Genomic DNA, 21,069 nt, shown 5'->3' on the forward strand with positions numbered 1-21,069 from the left:
CGTGGGGGAGGGTCTGGGCGTTGATGCCTGTGTACATCTGTTTTCAGACACTTCTCAGGGTTTGAATCCATCAGCTTTGGGCTTTCCCTGGCCGAGCAACCGGCCATCAGCCCCAGCCCTGTCCCTCCCCTTCCCTCCCCTCCCAGCCCCACATCTGGTCCTGATGTCAACAGCCAGGGTGGGCGGTGACCATGTTTTTCAGCTCCCGCCCAACCTCAGGGGAGGGGTGAACTCCCCCATCTCCACCCCTTACTCACTAGGACAGACACAGTCACACAGGCACAGTAGGCCCTGCCCTGGGCCAGAGACAAACTTTTATTGCAAAATGGAGACCTTCAAGCCACAAAGAGGTCAGGTCTGGCCTCCTTCCTGGCACTGGGGGGTTGGGACCTGGACCCTGCTTGGACATCTAGCCCCTTTCCAGGGCCTAATGGGGACTTTGACCACAGAATAGGGGCTGTGTGTACGTGCGTGTGTGGTGGGAGCAGGTGAGAGTCCTCCGGTGTCCAAAGTCTGTGTGCCTAATTGCAGATCAGAAAATATTTGTACTGGAGAAAATTTACTGAAACGGGTACTCCTAAAAGGGTGTCCCTGAGGGACAAAGGTATGGAGCTGGCTGGAGACTGTGCCTCTGTAAGACCAACAGGTCTCAGTGGGAGCCACGAAGGTGTCATGTGAGGGCTGGCTGGGTGGATCAGTGGTTGGCGTGTGTGGACAGGGGTGCTTATGAGCCTGGAGGGAGATCACGCAACGGACCATACTGGGGCTGAGGACAGGACACCCTGACTGTGGCATGACCCGGGAGGTGCATTTTGGGCTCTCTGTGGCAGGTACCCAGAGATGGTGGCACGGGTGTGTGAGAGCTGTGAGCACGGTGGCTGGACTCCGACATGCGGGTTGAGAGCCCAGGGAACCGTGGGTTGGCATGGGCTGCTGGGTTAGCTGGACAAGTGCTTGCATTTCTGTAGATGGCAGTGGTGGCCCTCGTGGTTGAGTATGGGCATGTGGCTGATGCCTCGGCAGCAGCACAGGCCACTTATCTGTGAAAATTCCAGAAAACATATGTGTGGGGAGGTGGGAGCCCCTGCAGTGCAGGCTCGTGGCTCTGGAGATACACCCTGTCCACGCACGCCACCGAGGCGGGCAGCCTCTTTCCAAGTGGCTACCTCTGCCCCAAGCTCCCTCCTTCTTCAGCGGGGTGGACCTGCAGCTGGAAGGCGGGTGGGATGTTGAAGAGGCCACTGACAGCTGGCTGGAGGCTCAGGGTACTCAGGGGGCCCGGGCTCTCCAGAGAGAAAGCCTGTAGGATGGCAGCGAAGAAAAGGAAGAGCTCCGCTCGCGCCAAGCCCTCGCCGAGGCAGACGCGCTTACCTGGCAAGAAGAGGAGACGGGGTTCAGACAACTCTGTTCACACCCGGGCTCCCGGGGGAGCCGAGGATGAGCTGGGGATGCAGGCCTGCCCTAGCAGGCACTGACAGCCGTGCCAGCCAGGGCCAGTGGTCATAGCAGCAGATACCTAAGGAGAAGGGCAGGAACGCCTCATGCTTCTTGAACTGTCCATTCTCATCCAGAAAACGGTCTGGGTTGAACTCCTCTGGCCGCTCAAAGACTTTGGGGTCATGCAGGACGGAACCAAGGACAGGGAAGATCTCAGTGCCCTGAGGGGAAATAATAAAACTGCAAGTCCCTCACTATCCCAGGCCACCCAGTTCCCCAGTGCAGAATACAAGTCTGGAGAGCCGGGGACACCCTTCACAAAGTAGTTCACAAAGTATGCCAACTGCTGGGTGTGGTGCATGCCTGTAATGCCAGCAACTGGGGAGGCTGAAGCAAGGGTGACTCAAGTTCAAGTCCAGCCTGGGAAACTTAGCCAGACCCTCAGCAACTTAGTGAGACCTGTCTCAAAAAAAAAAAAAAAAAAAAAATTAAAAGGACAGGTGATGGCTGGGTCGGGGCATGCTAGTAGTTCCAGTGACTCAGGAGGATGAGGCAGGAGGATCATAAGTTCAAGGCCAGCCTCAGAAATTTATCAAGGCCCTAAGCAACTTAGTGAGACCCTATCCCAAAATAAAAAATAAAAAGGACTGGGTATGTAGCTCAGTGGTAAAGTGCCCCTGGGTTTAATCCCCAGTACCCAAACCCAAACCCAAAACACCCAAAGTTAGCATTAATGGCACTCACACATGCTACCTCACATATCTAACAGGAACATGTACTCACATGTACTCACATGCACATACATACAAAATCTTTGAACAATCCTAGGAGGCAGGTAGGAATATCATTCCTGTTTTAAGATGGGGAAATTCAGGCCCAGAGAACTTAAGCAGTTGCTCAAGGTAACCATTTAGAGAGCTTGGCAGAGCTTGTTATTTTTCCTTTGTTTTGAATCTTTGGGAGTGTGCTGTGATGCAGCTGTGCCTGTCTAAGCCACCATCTTACAGAGATGAAGACAAGGGGCAGGGCTGTCCATGAAGTCTCCCCCTGCCCAGGTTCAGAGAGAGCGGCAGCCTCTCAGGTGAGTTCCCAGGGTTGTGCAGTGGAGGATGAAGGCAGGGAAGGGAGCGTGAGGAGAGGGATGAGACTTTCTTAATTTTCCTCCTTGGGCCCTGGGGATGGAACCCAGGGTGCTTTAACACTGAGCTACATACCAGCTCTTCTTGTTTTTAATTTATAGACAGCATCTCCCGAAGTTGCCAAGGTTGGCCTTGAACTTGTGATCCTCCTGCCTCAGCCTCCTGAGTTGCTGGGATTATAGATGAGCACCGCTGTGCCTGGCAGAGGAGAGACTTTCTCTGTCAGGGAGTCTAGCTAATGGGGACCGAGTCGGGAAGGTGAGGGGGTTCCGGGAAAAGGCCAGAAAATAACAGAAAAGCATTGAACACCAGTTCACATGAGTACAAGAGAAAGGGAGGTAGGGGAGGGCAGGCACATATAGAAATAGTTAAAGCATAGATTTTAGTTTCAAATCCTGCTTCCCTGATTGCAAGCTGGGTGACCTTGGCAAGCCTTCTAACCTTGCAAGCTCTCAGTTTCGTCTGTGAATTGGGCATGCTAACTGTATACAGTTGTTTTGGAGATAAAGTAAGACATAAAGCCAGGTTCAGGGGCACACATCTGTAATCCTAGTGACTCAGGAGGCTAAAGCAGGAGGATATCAAGTTCCAGGCCAGCCTCCTCAACTGAGTGAGATCTTGTCTCAAAAATAAAGAGGGCTGGAAATACAGCTCAGTGATAAAGTGTACCTGGATTCAGTCTCTAGTACAGCAAGAAAAAAAAAAGAAAGAAAATAATACATATGTAAAGTACTCACAATTCCTGACATAGCAGATCCTCAAGTGCTGAAACCTATGATTCTTGTTATCATTATATTGTTGCTGTCCTATATAAAATCCCCCCCATCCTTACCACCAAGAGCTGCTTTGATGTTTATTAGCATTATATTAGGACTCTAAATTGATACTGTTAGAGTTCTAAATTTAGAAGAGGGGTATATTGAAGGACAGAGGACGAAGAGATTTTTCCAAGGTCCCAGTGGCTGATTTCTAACAGCCGCGGATTTGATTTTACACCAAGCAGCAACTGCTTCAGGGTTTTGCATACATCGCCCCCTAGTGGCTCTGGGTCTGAATTTCTCTCCAACAAAGGGGCAGAGACTGAATGGGAGACACTGTATGTCTACAGCAGGGACTGATGGACAGACAGACAGACATACATTAAGATCAAGAAAAAGACACACCATTAGCAACTCTCCTAGCAACAGACTCAAGCCCCAAGGGCAGAGACAACTACTGGACCGTGGCTGTCCATAAACCCACCTGGGGCAGGATGTACCCACGGAAGCAAGTGGTCTTCGTGAGGGAGTGGGGCATCCCCATGGGCACCAGCGCCAGCAGCCGCTGTGCTTCGTGCAGAACTGCATCTGTGTAAGGAAGGCGGGCGCGGTCCCCCAGACTTGGAGCCCGGCCAGTCCCCAGTTCCCGTGTCAGTTCCTCCCGCACACGCTCTGCAAGCAAGAGAAGGGGTGAGGGGTCAGGGGTGGGGTGGAACCCTGTAATCTTCCTTTTGGAAGCTGTGGTAATTGGGGTGAGGCTGGCAGGGATGGTGGGGAGGAACAGCTCCCCAACTTCCCTGAGCCCAGGACCCACATGTCCTCTGTGCTGAACATTTAATTTCCCATTAAGAGAGGATACCATTATCCATCTCCATTTCCCAGATGAGGAAACTGGGAGCCCGAGTCACTTGCCTGATGTCACAGCTAATTTCACCAAAGCCACCAGGCCCCGAGTCTCTTTTTCCAAGTCAGTCCCCACGCCACTGATCCGGAAATGCTGGAATTCCTTGGCACTCATTCCCAGCCCTGCCCCTTACCCCCACACACCCTCTATCACTGTGGCAGTTGTCTCCGGCCCATGCTCTGATGACCCCACATTTTTAATCTACAGCCCTGACTTGTGGTCTCCTGGATCCCTCCTCCTTGGTGGCTGCAGACTGCTCAATTTATTCCAAACTGGCTTTGCTCTCTTCCTTGAGACCAGCTCCTTCGTCATCCTTCCTGTCCCCAGCTCAGGGTGGGCCCTGTCTCCAGCCAGAAACTGGAGCCTGTCTCTGCGTATCTCCTTCTCTTGTTCTCCAGACCCATCGATTCTGCCTCCTCTTCCTTCTTCACAGCCTGGTCCAGCTCTGTCCTCCCTGTTCAGGTCCCTCTCCTGCTCCTCGGGTTCCTGGCATCCTCTCTCACCCTTTATAATCTACTTCTTCAGGCAGAGCACAAAGGATTTTTCTAAAATGCAAAACAGACCCTGTGTTCCCCTGCTCAAAATTCTTTCATAGCTCTCTGTGGCCAATGATCCAGGCTTACAACGGACTACCAAGGTGACAAGACCCTGCAGATGTCTCCCGCCTGGTGTGTCACCATGCTCCATACTGCAACCGGCAGCCCCCAATTTCTCATAGTTCAGGGGCCCCAAATGCTCATTTTTGAGTCCACGCTCTGGCTCAGCCTGCACATTTCCCCTCTTAAGGGCTTACTTCTGTTCCGAGGTTAGCTGGTAGAAAAGGATCTTACTTTGGACCTGAGGATGTTTCAGCAGGAGCAGGAGGGCGTATCGGACCGTGGCACCTATCGTCATTGTCCCAGCAAACAACAGATAAGTGACCGTCATCAGCAAATTCTTCTCAGTGAATTCCGTGTTTGGCTTTTGTTCCTCCTGGGAGAAACCAGGGAGAGGGGCTCAGAGAACACAGGCTGTGGGAAATAGAAGTCCAGAGGAGTCAGGTTTGGGGTGCAGCACAGCAAGTTAAAAGAACGGTCAAAGATTTTACATAAACATTTGGGAAAAGTGGAGAAGTGGGGAGCTGATCTCCAGCCCTTTTTGTATTTTGTTTAGAGACAGGCTCTCACTAAGTTGCTTAGGGCCTCGCTAAGTTGCTGAGGCTGGCTTTGTACTTGTGATCCTCCTGCCTCAGCCTCCTGGGCCCCTGGGATTACAGGAGTGTGCCATGGCACCTGGCTATAATTTTAAATTGTAAGGACTCATCATTCAGTGATTGTAATTCACATAAAACTCCCATCCAGTGTGAATAGGGGGAGTGTGTGTGTGAGGGGTGAAGAACTGCTGGGGACAGGACCTGAAACAGGCTGAGGGAGGAACAGAGGTGACAGGCAAAGGGACAGAGACACCTGCACTAAAGGCATTCTGAGGGTGGGGGTGAGGGGAGCCAGGGAGAACAACACACAGAGGCAGACAGAGAGCTGAACAGACAGACAGATGGAGAAGAGGTGTGCATACACATGCAGGGACACATACACAGGGACACGCAGAGAGACACACACAGATCCAGTCGAGATCCCCAGGCACAGTTGGCCCAGGGGGCCAGCCAGACCACCAACCCCATTTAAGGCAGATTCATGCATCCCTCCCACTCCATCCCCACCTGCGCCATCTTGAGCAGGAAGGCATCCACAACATCTCGAGCGGGTCCTGAGCTGTCCAGGCTCCCTCGGTGCTGTTGCACCTGCTGGACTGCAAAGGTGGCCAGGGTGCCCAAGTGACGGAGGAGCTGTGTGTGGGGGCCTGGCAGGGGTCGCAGGAGCCAGGAGAACATCTCATAGGTCTGTGGGTGGAAGAACAGCTGGCTCTCAGAGGGCTTGGCAGGAACCTTTGGGGACGGTGGCTGGAGAGGCATCCCACACACTTACCTGGCCCCATGGGGAGCTGATCCCCAGCAGAGTATCACCAGCGGCCTGGATGATAGCCTGAAACTCCTTGTCCTTATAGGGGAAGCGGAGGCCAAAGGTGAGGGAGCAGATGACATTGGAAGTGGCCTGGGCCAGCAGCAGGGAGGGATCGAATGGACGTCCTGGGGGGTGTGAAGGGCAAGGGAACTAATATGGCACTTGGCAGACCCCTGAATACAGAGCAGAGGGCAGGCCCAACTAGAGAGAAACAGATAGGCTGTGCCTGTCATTCCAGTAACTTGGGAGGCTGAGGCAGGAGGATCACAAGTTGGAGGTCAGTCTCAGCAATTTAACAAGATGCTGGGGAACTTAGTGAGACCCTCAGCAACTTAATGAGATCCCATCTCAAAAAAAAAAAAAAAAAAAAAAAAGAACTGGGGATGTAGCTCAGTGGTCAATCCCTTCAATCCCTAGTATAAAAAAAAAAAAGAAAAAGAAAAACAGGTGAATGGATAGAGAGACAGAGAGGATTACACACAAATAGAGGAAGACAGGCAGAAAGAAACAGTGGCAAAGGAAAAAAGAGGGATGGAGGCCCCCAAAGGGGGAGGTGACAGCGTCAGGGACATAAGAGATTTGTGACACCTCATGAGGCAGCAAGATGGAAAAGAGTGGAGGTAAGCAGAGACCCCAGCCCAGCCCCAAAGCCCCAGGCTTCCCCCTCTCTCCCGACTCAGCCAGGCCCTTGCACTGACCGCTCCCTCTGACCTTCTGTTTCCCGGAACGCCTCCACCAGACACTGGACCTCCGCCTGGATCAGCTCCTCGCCTTCTCGCTTCCCCATGCCCAGGTCCCGTAAGGCCAGCATGGTGAACTTTCTGAGCTGCTTCCATCGCTCCCCGTTGGCAAAGAAAACCCCTGTGTGGAAGTCTAGACTCAGGAAGGGACTGTCCCTTCCCTGCAGGGAGGTGCCCCCAGATCCCTGTCCTGAATCCATACCAGCCTCCCTCAGGCATGAAGACTCAGTAGGTGCTCAATAAATGCATAGATAAATGGGATGATCCAGGCTCCTTTTTTTAAAAAAAAAATATTTATCTTTTAGGTGTAGATGGACACAACACAATGCCTTTATTTTTATGTGGTGCTGAGGATCCTACCCAGGTCTCGCCCGTGCTAGGCGAGTGCTCGAGCGCTCTACTGCTCTAACGTTGAGCCACAATCCTAGCCCCAAACCAGGCTCCTTTTGCTCTGTGATTAACCAGGGTGAGTAAAAATTCCTTCCTTCCACCTGTTCACCTTCTTTCCTCCTCCTCCCACCGGTCCATCCTAGCAGATACACAGCACCATTGAATCCTCTGCCCCACAGTTGGGAAGACAGGAAGGATGGGACTCAGCCCTCTTCCAAACTGGAGTCAGTATCTCTCCTTCCCCATCTCAGTGCACCATCCATCTGGCCCCTGCCCTGGTCAGCTGAGGTCCTCTCTGGGCTCCCAGCCTTCAGTTCTGTCCCTCTGCAGTAACCAGTGAACCTGGATCACAAAGTCAAGGTCAGCCTGGGCAACACAGCAAGATGCTGTCTCAAAATGAGAAATAAAAAAGGGTTGGGAGGTAGCTCAGTGGTAAAGCACCCCTGGGTTCAGTTCCAAGTACCAAAACTAACTAACTAATTAATTAAAATACTTCAAGGTCTCCAGGAAAGGCTCTGGTGTACTCAGGCCCTCCACGAGCAGGGTCTCCTGACCTCTCAGTTCATTACTCATGGCCAGGCTTCTCTCACTTCCTGCCCCTGCCAACCAGCCTTTGGACCTGCTGCTCCCTCTGCCTATTTGCCTCTCAGAACCTCTGTTCTAGGTGAACTAACTCCACTTACATTCCAGCTTAAATGTCACCACCTCTGAGAAGCTGTCCCTAAACCCTCGCATCCCACCCCCAGTACAGGGTCCTGTGTCCAGCTCTGAAAGCTGCACTTAAATATTTGAGAAGGCTACTCCCTTCCTCCATTGTCTCATTCCAAGCCCCCTCTCTTACACTGAGAGGACACTGCATCTGTCCCATACAGGGCAGGCATGACGGGCTGTCAGTGCTTTTGTATAATCTGGTCTTTCTGCCTGGAACACCCTTCCCTCTTATCCTGAGTCCCAACCCAGACATCTTCTCTTCTGGGCCCATTTCCTGGATGTTCCCCACTCCATAGTCCAAGTTAGGTCCCTTTTTCTGGATTCCTATAGTCCCAGGGCTTCCCCCAGGACAGCCTGGGCTTCCCCATCATGGCCAACCCCTTTGAGTTGTCATTGTCTGGTGACATCCTCACTAAGCCTGGGTGCTCTGGGGGAGCAGGACAGGGGCTATGTCACCAGCTGAGCAAAGCATGGGTCACCTCCTTCTGTCTTAACAAGGAGGATACTTCTGCTTTCTGTATTGTGAGTGTTCGCCTATCAATTCCCGAGCCTTGAAAGTTCTCCCACCCTGGGGCTTCACTTGGGTCCGTGATTAGTAACTGCACAAGGCCCCATCTTTTTTTCCTCCTTGGGACAACCCTCTGTGATAGGTACAATTCTTGTCCCATTTCCCAGAGAAGGGAACAGAGGCACTAAGCCACATGCAAAAGGTCACGTACCTGTAAGTGGGGGCAAGACCCAGCAGCCCCCCACTCCTCTCATGACTCACCATGACCATCAAAAACCTGGTCCAGCGTGGCCAGGGTTCCCCGCCCGCTGAATTCCTCGGCTTGCCCTCCCAGGGCCTCCTGCACAGCCTCATGCCCAACCAGGACCACCACTCTCCGCCAGGGGCCCAGGTGCACAGTGAACACTGGCCCGTACTTTTCACTCAGCTGGGGGCAGAGCAAAGAGGGAGAGGGGGTCAGCTGCTGTGGGGCCTCCATCCTGATGGAACCCAGTCCTAGGAGGAGCCATCTGGTCGGGTACAAACCAGGAACTTGTCCCCTCCCCCCAAGCAGAAACAGCCCCTGTCAGAGGCTAGTTCTCTTTCTGCACCAGGCTCCCAGGCCCCTTCCTCCCAGATCTCATCCCCCTACTTCCTGCCAGACCCTAACCTCCGACCCTGGGACAGTTCCAAACTAGTGTTGAGCTACAGAAGTGCACCCTCTCCCCCTTCCCTTTCCATCACTACCAGAACCTCAAATTCTAGGGCAGATATTGTTAAGCGCGGCCCCTCCCCAGACGCCCACCCCCTTTCTATGTCCTCAAAGTCCCTCAGAATCCTCTAGGATGGGGAATCTCTTCCCACCCCACCCCCTGAAGGTTGGGACTGCCTCCCTTCTTCCCACCAGGTCCCAGGAACTCAGCTCCCTCCTAGCGGCTGCCCCCGTCCTCCCACACCCTGTGTCTCAGCAGGCAGATTCCTTCAGCCTGAGAGGCCCTCTCCTCGGAGCCCGGAGACCTCCGATCTCCCTCCCCCTCCACAGCACCCCAGAGACCCTCGCTTCCTTCTTCTCATCCCCATTCAGGACACTTCCTCTCCTCCGGGGACAAGTCCAGTACCATCAACCACTACTTTTGAAGGCTCCATCCTAACCTTTGGTCCCTGGCCACCAGCTCCCCAGCATTCTGTGGGGTCCTCTGCCCTGGAACCCCTGCTTCCTAGCTCTCACCCCCCTCCAGGAATCTGGGGGCTCTGCCTCTCCCAGCCTAGTCCCCCAGCGAGGATACTCTCTCCGGGGTACGGGGTACCCCTCTCCTTCTCAACCCTGGACAACCTGCTCCTGTCCTCCATCTCGCAGGGCATCCTAGCCCCTTTGCTCTGGGATACTCCTGGGACACTCGAGAACCCCTGTGCCCTGGCACACAGAGGACCCTCCACCCGCGGCCAGGTGGCCTGCGCCGCCCCTCACCTGCAGGAAGCCGGAGTACAGCGCTCCGGGACGCAGTTGCAGGAGGTTCCCCAGCAGCGGCAGCGGCGCGGGCCCCGGGGGCAGGTGGCCTCGGGCCCGGGTCCAGGGCAGCGCCAGCGTCAGCAGCAGCAGCAGCAGCAGCGCCAGCAGCAGCACCCAGGTGCTGGCCGCCTCCATCTCGCAGGTCGCCTCTTCCTCCTCCCGAGGCTTCCCGAGGCTGGGTCAGTGAGGGGCGGGAGCCAGGCGGCTTCCTCCCTCACGAAATCAGGCGGAGGCGGGTGGGGCAGCAGCCTATCCCCTCACCTGCTGGTTGGCTGCTCTCCCCGCGGTCGGATCTCTCCGGGGCCACCGCCGCCGCCGCCCGAGGTTGGGAATGTACGCAGGAGCCGATCTCCCAGGTCGCCTAGTTTTTCCCGGGCTTCGGGGTTGGCGGGGCGGAGAAAGCGCCCTGGGCCCCAGGTAGGGCGTCAGCAAACGAGCAGAACCTGCGGGCCCAGAGACTTTGGCTGCCTGTAGGCGGCCACACCTCGCGCCGGGCGGCGACCTGGCGCAGCCCTCCAGGGCTCCTACCTCCCTCCGCATTGTTATTGAGTGTGCGAGCGTGCGTGTGTGCCTGTGCTGTTATCTGAGAGCCTCCAGCATCTTCATGAACTTGGAAGAGGGACTTGACCTTCAACGATGAAGAATCTGCGGTCAAGAGGTCGATTACTTGCCTAGCATGGGCCAGGTCCTGGTTTTACTCCCCAGCACCCCCAGAAAAAGGGGGAAGAATCTGTTAGCTCAAGATCATGAGGCTAAATGACAGCTAGTATTTGGACCCAGATCAGTCTGATTCATTGATTCATTCACTTAAAGGCATCTTGCATAATAGTTATGGTTAGGAGCTTGTCAGCCAGTAGTCAGACTACTTAAACTCACAGCTGAGCTTTTCTGTGCATTCACTCTTGTACAATAGAGCTAGTTTTCAGAATTAAATAAGTACATATCTACTCAAAATTTAAAACAGAGTAAGGTGCATATATAACAAGTACTAATTAAATGTTAGCTAATATTTCTACAAATAATTGTTATGGAGGGCCAGGTGGCATGGTGTGTTGCCTGTGATCCTGGGGAATTTAGCGAGGCCCTAAGCAACTTAGTGAGACCCTGTCTCAAAATAAAAAATAAAATAAAAAGGGCTGGGAATGTGGATCAGTGGTTAAGCGCCCCTGAGTTTGATCCCTAGTACCAACAAACAAACAAACAGATAGATAAATAATCATTGTTACAGAGGTCCAACTACAAACAAGGATTTGTTCTACAGGGACTGCTGAGGCAGGAGGTGGCAAGTTCAAGGCCAGCTTCGGTAACTTAGCCTGACCTTGTCTCAAAGTTTAAAAAGGGCTAGGGGTGTAGCACCCTTGGATTCAATCCTCAGTACAGAGAAAAAGAAAAAAAAAAAAACCGCTTTGTTCTAGACCTGAGGATGCATTATGAGCAATCCAGAGAAAGGCCCTGCCCTCTCTGAGCTCATATCCACAAGCAAATTAAGTTAAAATTAGATAATCAGGAAGCACAGAGGCCTGCTGGGGGAATGGGCTTGTTGAAGAAGAGAACATGTCATGCATGGGGGGCAGGTCCTATTCACTGCTGTAACCCTAGCATAGAGTGCAGTGCCCTGCACACAGTAGGTGCTCAATAAATATTTATTGCTTCAAAGATTAAATATAGAGCTGGGGGCAGTGGCACGTACCTGTAATTCCAGCTACTGGGGAGTGGAGGCAGGAGGATTGCAAGTTTGAGGCCAGCCTCAGCAACTTAGTGAGGACCTAAGAAACTTAGTGGGACCCTGTCTCAAAATACAAAAATTAAAAAGAGCTGGAAATGTGGACCAGCAAAGCACCTCTGGATTCAACCCCCTGTACCAAGTAGATAAGTAAAAATTCAATAAACAAATAAAAAGAACTGGGGATATATCTCAGTGGTAAAGTGCCCCTGAGTTCAATTTCTCAACAAGTGCCAACAATAAATGAATTAAATAAATAAATATAGAGGGTTGAGGACATTGCTCAGAAGTGGAGCATTTACTTATCATGTGGGAGACTGAAGGTTAAATTCCCAGGACCAAAAAATGTAAACAAATGAATTAATGAATGAATAAACAAACACATAAATAAAAGATTGACTGTAGGAGATAGGATCCTGGAGGTCTCCAGGGAACTGGTTTGCAGGGCAAGACTGCATTTTGGAAAGACTTTGCATTTTATTTCTAGTGCAAAAGGGAAGCAGTTTGTTTCCCTGTTTGCTGGTGTGATGTCCTGAGCTGTTTTCCTTGGCTATCTCCCCTAATGTTCTGCTTTATCTCAGGCCCTGAGGAATGGAGTCAGCACCTATGGACTGAGACCTCTGAAACCACAAACCCCCAAAATAAGTTTTCCTCCTTTAAAGAAAAAAATTTTTAAAAGGCACCCAGCAGAGCAGTTATTTTGCATTTTCATTTAACATTTTAGTTTGAAAACTTTTGAACATATAGTGAACACTTGTATATGGTAGGAGAGAGAAAACTTTCTTACTGTACTCTGAAGTTTTGAAAATTGAGTTTTTGAAATAAACAGAATAGACAGGTTAATTGGGGAAATTTTTAATTGCATGCATATGCACAGGAATTCTAGGAAATAGAAGGGCTAGTTGATTGAAGTTTACTAAGCATCCTGAGCTAAAGAAAAGAATAGGGAATTGGACTCTGGGTTGGGGACAAGCCAGAGAAAGGTGAGATTTGTACCTGCTGGTGAATAAAGGCTGCAGATAAAGTCTCTCAGGTAACAGAAGTGATCTCAAAGCAGTCTTCCGGATCCAGGTATTTTACTAATGCCGATTTCCTTTAGAGATGTACATTTGTTTTACAAAAGACAGCTTCTCCTGTCTGCAGTTTTCCAAAATACATCAAGGAAATATGTCTTGGAGTGGTGCGTTTTGGCCTCCAATGGTTGTATTTTGGAGTGGTGTGTTCTGAACCCCCCAAATACTCACCCCCTAAATTCTACCAATAATATTTTATTGAACTTTGTTATGCATCTATCATCTTGCCCCATTAATCCAACTTTTTTTTTTTTTTTAATGAATTCCAAAGTCATGTCATAGGAGAAAATATCTCTGAAGAAGTGTCTGGGAAGTTTCCAGAGAGAAGGAGAAACTTGACTCAGGACCAACGGAGTTCTTGGCATACGTGGTGGAAAAGAATTTCAGTATGTGCCAGCCAAAGGCATAGACAGGTTTATTTAGGAAAGTAGACACAAATTTGAGGGAGAATGTGCAACCACCCCTTGGTATGGGATGTTAAAACTTATAGAGGGCTGGTGTTAGGGGCTGGACTGGAGGCCAAGTCCGGAGGGAGTTTCTTGCCAGTTTTTCCTGCGCTTGCGCATTACCCTCATGTTACAAGGGCTCTGGCCCAGGAGTTGCAATTGTTCATGAGTGTTTTCTGCATGTCATTGGTTCTTGGGCACTTCTTTGAGATTCAGTATCTCTCCCTTTATTACCAGATTCCTATCTCAGTCAGTTGTACACTCTAGTACACTTCACTCCCAAATGCTCCACACTTGCTAAGCAAGTTCTCCACCGCTGAAGTACACCTCCAGCACCCCCCACCCCTTTTTCTGTTGTGGTACTGGCAATGGAACCGCTTCCTGAATGCTGCAGTATAACACAGAGAAGCACTCCAGGCAACTGTAGCGTGAACAGTGGAGGCTTTATTAAAGGACAGCAGAAAAGACTTCTCCCCAGGGGAAGAAAGGGACTTGAAAGGCAGAGTCTGTGGAAGGGCAAGGTCTGCCCTTTTTTATTGCGAAGGTCTTCTCTTAGTCCTCCCACACTCCTGCCCTTTGTTTCCCTCTGTCCTGCAGTGATGGAATGCAGGTGGGAAGGCCAAAGGTGGGAGGTGGGGGACTGAAGGGCCCTGGGAGGGGTTATCTGGGCAGGAAGGGCCTGGGGGGGTATGATTAGCACCTCCCTGCTTGCAGGGAGCTGCTTCTTTAACAGTTCCATAGGATGGGTTCCAGGCCTTGGGGACATTAACATTTCAAATTCCCCAAGTGCTGTTCTGGTTTCCTGGACTCCATTCTTGATAATGGCCTCCATTTTATTTATCTTACTCGATATTAGACCCAATTTACCTAACTACACTAACTACCTATCTGTAAATCTGGCTTCACAGGAGCGTTCTGCCTCTGTGCTACATTCACAGCTCTTTCTTTTCATTTATTTTATTTTTATTCTTTTGAGATAGAGTCTGGATAAGTTGCTGAGGGCTTCACTTAGTGGCCGAGGCTGGCCTTGAACTTGTGATTAGTCCTTCTGTCTCAGCCTCTCAAGTCACTGGGAATATGAGCCCGCCGGTTATCGGTGACCTGCTTCCCCACATGTTGAAGTTTGAACATGAGAGAAGCCGGCCGAGGCAAGCCTATGAAGCAGGGTTCATTTAAAAAGGGGTAACATAGACTTCTCCCGCGAGGGAGAAGGGGGCCATGGCTGGTTTCATGGTATCCCAAGAAGCGAGGTGTTCTGCCCTTTTTATATGTCCTAGGCTTCCTTTGTTCTCCTTCCTGTGCACCGAGACTAGGCCCAGGAATGGGGTGGCCAAAAGGTGGGAAGTACGTGGGCTGAAGGGGAAAGGGCAGGGTGGAGTAGACAACCTTATAGCTCCCTGTGGGGAGGGGAAATTCCTGGGACAGGTCACCTTGGCAACTGGTTGGAACTGGGGCAGGTTCTTGATGAGATCCCTCAGGGAACATTCTCCAACTTCCCAGATTCACTCAAAATTGGCCTCCTTGACCCGACCTGACATATTTACCTATCTACACTGACCGCCTGTCTGATTCTGGCTTCAATTACAGGCTTGTGCAGGGCTCCCCCAGCTCTTTTTTTTAGACAGAGTTTTGCTAAATCGCCTAGGCTGGCCTTGAACCTCTGACCCTCTTGCTTCAGAGCAGCTTGGGATTCAAGGTGTACCATCACACCCAACAACACCCAACAAAATACTACATATTAAGTGTATTGCTAACGAGCTTCAGCAAAGGCATGCATTTCTGTAACCCCCAAATCCTCCCAGAATGCAGAAAGTTCCCTCATGCTCTCATTCCATCACCTGCCTCTACCCCTTCCTTCCACCATAGATTAATTTTGTTTGCCTTTGAAAGGACCCATCTGGCTGCCACCCAGTGAGTGAATTGTGGAGGAGGGGCCACAGGGAGGGGGAAGCCCAGTGGGGAGGATGCTGGGAAGTCTAGCCATTTTGCACAGTAAGCTTGATTGGGGAGAATGGCAACCGCAGGAGAGAAGAGAATGGATACATTCGGGATGCATTTGGAGGTAGAGCTGGCAGGATTGGCTGACAGATTGGATTTGAAGTCACAGGGAGTGATCAAGGTTAACTGTCAATGGATCTGGCCTTAGATAAGGAGAGACTCACATTTAGGGAGAAAGAAGCTATTTCAAAGACTGTGAACAAGAACCAGAAGGATATGTTTTCTAGTGAGCCCCACCCCACCAATTGCTTGATTTTTGTTGTGAGAAGATGATAGGACTATTAGCAGAGGGGAGAACTGGGGGGTACAGGAAGCTATTGGAGCAGGTATTGGGGGAAGGGATCAGGAATTCTCTTTGGGCTTCATGATGTTAGATTTCCCAGGGGTAAAGCAGAGTCTGCAGTTTGTTCACTGCAGACAGGTTTGGGGTTGGATGCAGAACCTTCTAGAACCCCCCAGAACTAAGAACTGGCAACTACCTATGTTAACAGAGTTGAGCCAGCTTTGCTGTTCCCTTTGTCCCCAGTTTCAGGGCATGCCCCTGGATTGTCAAAGCTAGGATCGGATCGAGACTAGAGGAGACTAGTCAAAGGTTCCCAGTCTCCAGAGAAAGTTCTGGGTGTGTTCTTGAAAGGAAGGGCTCTGGCCTCACACAAAAATGACAAAATTGCAAAAATTGTGAGTTGAGCCAGGTGTGGTGGTACATATCTGTAATCCCAGTGATTCAGGAGGCTGAGGCAGGAGAACTGCAAGTTCAAATTCAGCCTTAGCAATTTAACGAGGCCCCAAGCAACTTAGCAAGACCCTCTCTCAAAATAAGTTATAAAAAGGGGTAGGCGATGTGGCTCAGTGGTTAATCGTCCCTGGGTTAAATCCCTAGTGTGAAAAAAAATTATGAGGTGGATGTTTTGCTTTAATTTTGTGGTGCTGGGGATTAAACCTAAGGCCTTGTGCATCCTAGTCAAGTGCTACTGAACTATATCCCAAGCCATGACTGAGTTGAATGTTTAAAGATGACCAATATTGTAAGATTCTATAGATAAGAAATTTAAAAAAAAAATTAAAGTTCCTAAATCTAGAGATTCCCACCCAGATTTACCACTGCCTTGGTAATAAATTCAGGTCCCTCATATTGGGCCTATAAGGCCTTTTAGAATCTGTCCACTGGCTGCTGCATTTGAATCACACTGACCTGCTTTCAGTTTCTCTTATGCCAAACCCGTCTCAGGGCCTTGGTACCTGCCTTCTACCAGAAGCACTAGGCCTTGAGATTGAGGATGGCTCATGCTGTTTCCTGCTCAAAGACCAACTCCATGAAGAAGAGACCCTCCCAGATCACAAGCAAGCTAAGTTGCTGAGTCTCCTATTCCACTTCTGGCTTTAATTTATTAAATAAGGTACTATATGAACATTAAATGGATTAGCTGGGTGTGGTGTCGTATGCCTGTAATCCCCATGTTTTAGGAGGCTGAGGCAGGGGGATGACAAGTTTGAGGCCAGCCTGGACAACTTAGTCAGATTCTGTCTCAAAATAAGAAATAAAAAGAATTAGGGTTATAGCTTCAATCCCTAGTACCTACAAAAAAAGAAGAAAGAAAAGGTTAATATTTTTAAGCACTTATAATAGTGCTAGCCTCTTAAAATACATTTAAAAATAATTTTTTTTTGGATCAGGTCTCACTATGTTGCCTAGATTGGGCAGGAAATCCTGGGTTCCAGCAATCCTCCTGCCTCAGACTCCGGAGTAGCTGAGATTCCAGATGTGCACCATCTCCACTTCTTACCACCTGAAAGTATTCTATGTGCTGATTTACATTTTTATTATTCCTTTCCCCACCAGAATGTTCTCTCCATGAGGGCAGAGACTTCTATTTTGTTCACTGCTGTATCCCCCATTCCTAAAATTATGCCTGACACATAGTAAGTGCTCATTAAACATTTTATTGAATATACGATTTGCAAGCCTCTAAGATTCATCTAGAAGCAATCAACGTTCCCAAATGCCCAAACTTTAAATGCAAGGATTTGGAGTTTCCCAAATGGATTTTGCAGTAATTGTTTCATCTCAGGCTGCACAGGGTCTCCCTAGTCTCCCTCCCACGCAGAATCCTCACCCTGGGCCAGCAGATGTCCAGACACAGCTCAGCTGCCTACTGTCTGACCTCTTCCACACCCACAGCTTCTTCGCAGCAGAAACCCATGGGTCAAGGTGGGGCCGTGCTCTGAGCAACCTCAGAGTGGAGCTGCCTCCCAGAGATTTACAGAACCACTTTCGGAGGCTGCCAGCCCTGGGGTTCCGCAGGCTGCCTGATGGCCAGCTTCTGGAAATAGCTGGGACTCCGGTTCGTTTAGCCTGAAATCCTCCAAGCCTGTGGTTCCGGACCTGGGCTTGCTGTCGGGCTATGCCAGGCCCCTCTGCTCTCTGTTCTGTTAGTTCCGAGTCTCCTCCTCCTCTTTAGAGCCACACCACCCAGAATCCAGAACCGGGCAAGGGGGAAGTCCTAGGAGAGTCTCGTTTTCTTCCTGCTTCCCCAGGCTTGGCTTCCTCAGGTTGGAAGGCTTCCCTGCTGGGAATGATGTGGATTCTGTCACCGACCTCAAAGCAGCCAGGCTCTGTGCCCTGGTGGCCTGCTGCAGGCTCCCTATCCCTTCCCCATTGTGGGCCCTCTCCCTTTCCTCTTCCACCCTGATCCCCGACTTGTGCCCCTTTCCTCCTCTTGGCAGCCCTCTCATCCCACCTATAGGGGACTTCAAGTCTCCCTCTTAGTCTGGCCCTGGGGCTCAGGCTGTCATCCCAGCAACTGGCAAGGCTGAGGCAGCTGAAAGGCAAGTTTTTTATTTTTTGGTTCCTGGGATTGAACCCAGGGGGCACTTAACCACTGAGCCACATCCCCAGCCCTATTTTATATTTTATTTAGAGGCAGGGACTTGCTGAGTTGCTTAGGGCCCCGCTAAATTGCTGAGGCTGGATTTGAACTCTCAATCCTCCTGCCTCAGCCTCCTGAGCTGCTGAGATTTTACAGGTGTCCCCCACCACACTCAAGTTTGTGGGCAGCCTCAGCAATTGAGTGAGGCCCTAAGCAATTTAGCAAGATCCTGTCTCAAAATAAAATAAACACAATTTGAAAAAGTAAACATGGCTGGGGATGTAGCTCAGTGGTTAAGGGCCCTTGGGTTCAATCCCCAGTGCCACAAAAACAAAATAAGAAGAAGAAAAAAAAAAAGCTTCTACTCTCTGAAGCTTCAATTATTTTAATTTCTGGAATAAATCTACAGTAGACAGATCAACAGGAGAAAAGCCATTTTAATTATGTGCACATGCCCAGGAGTTACAGAAAATAAGAGACTCCAAGAGGAACCAGATAATGAAGTTTTTAATACCATCCTGAGGCTACAGAGATGAGTAGGCCCTTGGGATTTCTGGGGAGCGGAGGAGGGAGCCACAATTATGGGAGGGTGAGGGGAGGCACTGCATGGGGAACAAAGGTTGTCCTGCTATGCAGATAAAGTCCAGCAGTAATCTCAGAATAGCCCACAGCCTGTGACAAAGTCCAATTTCTCAGCCAGGGCAGGTGTCCAATGTCTGTGACCCTAGGGACTTGGAATTGGAGGAAGTAGACTCATAAATTTGATGTCAGTCTGGGCGATTTAGCAAGACCCCATCTCAAGAAATATGAAAAAGGGCTGGGGGGGTCTTGCTGAGCATCAAGCACCCTGGGGTCAATCCCCAGTACTGCAAAAATCAAAACAGTACCCCCCCCCCCAAAAAAAAAAAAAAGAAAACAACAACAAAAAATGAAGTCCAACTTTCTCTCATGTGAGTATGTGAGTTAGTCTATTTCCAGGGAGGGGGCAGGTACTGGGGATTGAACCCAGAGGCACTTAACCACTGAGCCACATCCCCAGCCCTTTTTATATTTTTAAATTTTGAGACAGGGTCTTGCTAAGTTTCTTAGGGCCTCACTAAATTGCTGAGGCTTGCCTTAAACTTGTAATCCTCCTGCCTCAGCCTCTCAGAGCTGCTGGGATTGTAGGTGTGCCCCACCACGCCCAGCTCCTCTGAGTCAGTCTTACTTCGGTTCTTCTTTAGGCAGATAAGGGGACCTCAGAGAAAACCTCTGTTTGCATTTGGTGTTCCCTGATACTGCCTAATCAGCATGTGAGTGTCATGGGATGGAGCATTGTTTTCTGAACCCCAACACACCCCTCTCCCACCCCTTTCTTCACCCCTTCACTACATCCCTGTCCTTGTCCCTACTCCATTTCCTCACACCACTGTTTCCCTGACACCTTCTGGGTACCATTCCTTGTAGGTGGGTGAGCATGGGTTAGAAATTAAAAAATAAAAAATAAGACTCTGCTCCTGCAAATTCACATCAGGAAGACAGGCATGAAAAAAATAAAATTATAGGCATTAGCAACAGCTCTTGCTCTGTCCCTACCGTCTCCATATGTATCCAACTGTCATCTGGTTCCTTCTCACATATTAATGTCTTACATATTAATGTCACCAATTCATGTCTTTATACATATTCTTTTTTTTTTGCATTACAATTCTTATTATACATATATACCACCATTTTTCATATCTCTGTATGTAAAGTAGGTTGACACCCCAATTCCGTGTCTTCATACATGTACTTTGGATGATGATGTCCATCACATTCCATCATCCTTGCTAATCTCCTGCCTCCTCCCTTTCCCTCCCCCCTTCCCTATCTAGAATTCATCTATGCTCCCTGTCCCTACTCCATTATGAGTCCTTATATCAGAGAAAACATTCAGCATTTGTTTTTTGGGGATTGGCTAACTTCACTTAGCATTCTATTTTCCAACCCCATCCATTTACCTGCAAATGCCATGATTTTTAAAAATGATCATTTCAAACACAGAGACAAGGAGGCCATGGTTTTGTACAGATCTTCTGTATTGGGCCCCAACAGACCAGACTGAAGATGAAAGTGGAGCCCGGCCTGGTGGCTCATGCCTGTAATCATAGCAGCTCTGGGGGCTGAGACAGGAGGATTGCAAGTATAAGGCCAGCCTGGGAGTCTTAATGAGCAACTTAATGAGCCCCTGTATATTAAAAAAAAAAAAAAAAAAAAAAAAATGGAGTCACTCATGTGAGCTAAAGCTCCATGTTACCAAACCAAATGTAAGTTGTGATCTGACCTTTCAAGAAATTGAGAGGGAGAGAAAGAACAGTCAAATTTCCCAAGCAGGCGAGTTCAGTTGATTTAAGGAAGTTCCTCTGCCCTAATCCTGGAACCAAACAGACAACTCGATGTTAAGCAATCAGTTATTTTCTTATTCTTCTGTCTCCGCCTTACAAGGAAAGTAACTTTGAAAGGACCAACATGCTGTTCTTCATTTTTTGCTTTCTTTAGCACTTTTTATAAAAATCTAACTTCCTCTGCTGGATTCTTTGGAACACTTATTCTGTTTCGTTACCTGATTCTAGAATCATAAATAAAGCCAATTAAGATCTTTTAATTAAGGCCTGCCATGGTGGCAAATACCTGTAATTCTAGCAACTTGGGAGCTTAGAATGCTGAAGCAGGAGGATGACAAATTCGAGTCCAGCCTGACAGACAAACCCTGTTTCCACACACAAGAAAAAAAAAGGTTGGGGATGTAGTTTAGTGGTAGAATGTCTGTGAGTTCAATCCCAAGTAATGTGGAGCAAAAACAATTAAAGTTGTAATTTTGTTATTTGACATGTTTTCATAAATTATTGTGACTGGGTATAAAAA

At 49.6% G+C, this 21,069-nt stretch overlaps 1 protein-coding gene across 1 annotated transcript; it reads right to left on the minus strand.

Annotated features, from left to right (window-relative positions):
- Window positions 1-334: 334 nt before the first annotated feature.
- Window positions 335-10,211, minus strand: Cyp2s1 (cytochrome P450 family 2 subfamily S member 1). Its single transcript, XM_026381032.2, has 10 exons — window positions 10,035-10,211; window positions 8,849-9,014; window positions 6,950-7,099; window positions 6,203-6,363; window positions 5,938-6,117; window positions 5,069-5,210; window positions 3,819-4,006; window positions 1,517-1,658; window positions 1,167-1,371; window positions 335-1,040 (listed from the first exon to the last, which is right to left on the minus strand). The coding sequence occupies exons 1-10, from the start codon at window positions 10,209-10,211 to the stop codon at window positions 1,037-1,039; spliced, it is 1,515 nt and encodes a 504-aa protein (XP_026236817.2). The 3' UTR covers window positions 335-1,036.
- Between the last annotated feature and the right edge of the window lie 10,858 nt (window positions 10,212-21,069).

Source organism: Urocitellus parryii, chromosome 15 (assembly GCF_045843805.1).
Source record: "Urocitellus parryii isolate mUroPar1 chromosome 15, mUroPar1.hap1, whole genome shotgun sequence".
NCBI classification, from domain to species: domain Eukaryota; kingdom Metazoa; phylum Chordata; class Mammalia; order Rodentia; family Sciuridae; genus Urocitellus; species Urocitellus parryii.

Bases quoted from the DNA above. Each gene is read 5' to 3' on its own strand.
- Cyp2s1 (XM_026381032.2), bottom strand. From the start codon at position 10,211: ATGGAGGCGGCCAGCACCTGGGTGCTGCTGCTGGCGCTGCTGCTGCTG. The intron at 9,015-10,034 runs GTGAGGGGCGGC...CTCTGCCCCCAG, and splicing joins TGTACTCCGGCTTCCTGCAG to CTGAGTGAAAAGTACGGGCC. The intron at 6,364-6,949 runs GTCAGAGGGAGC...CACACCCCCCAG, and splicing joins GGCGTTCCGGGAAACAGAAG to GACGTCCATTCGATCCCTCC.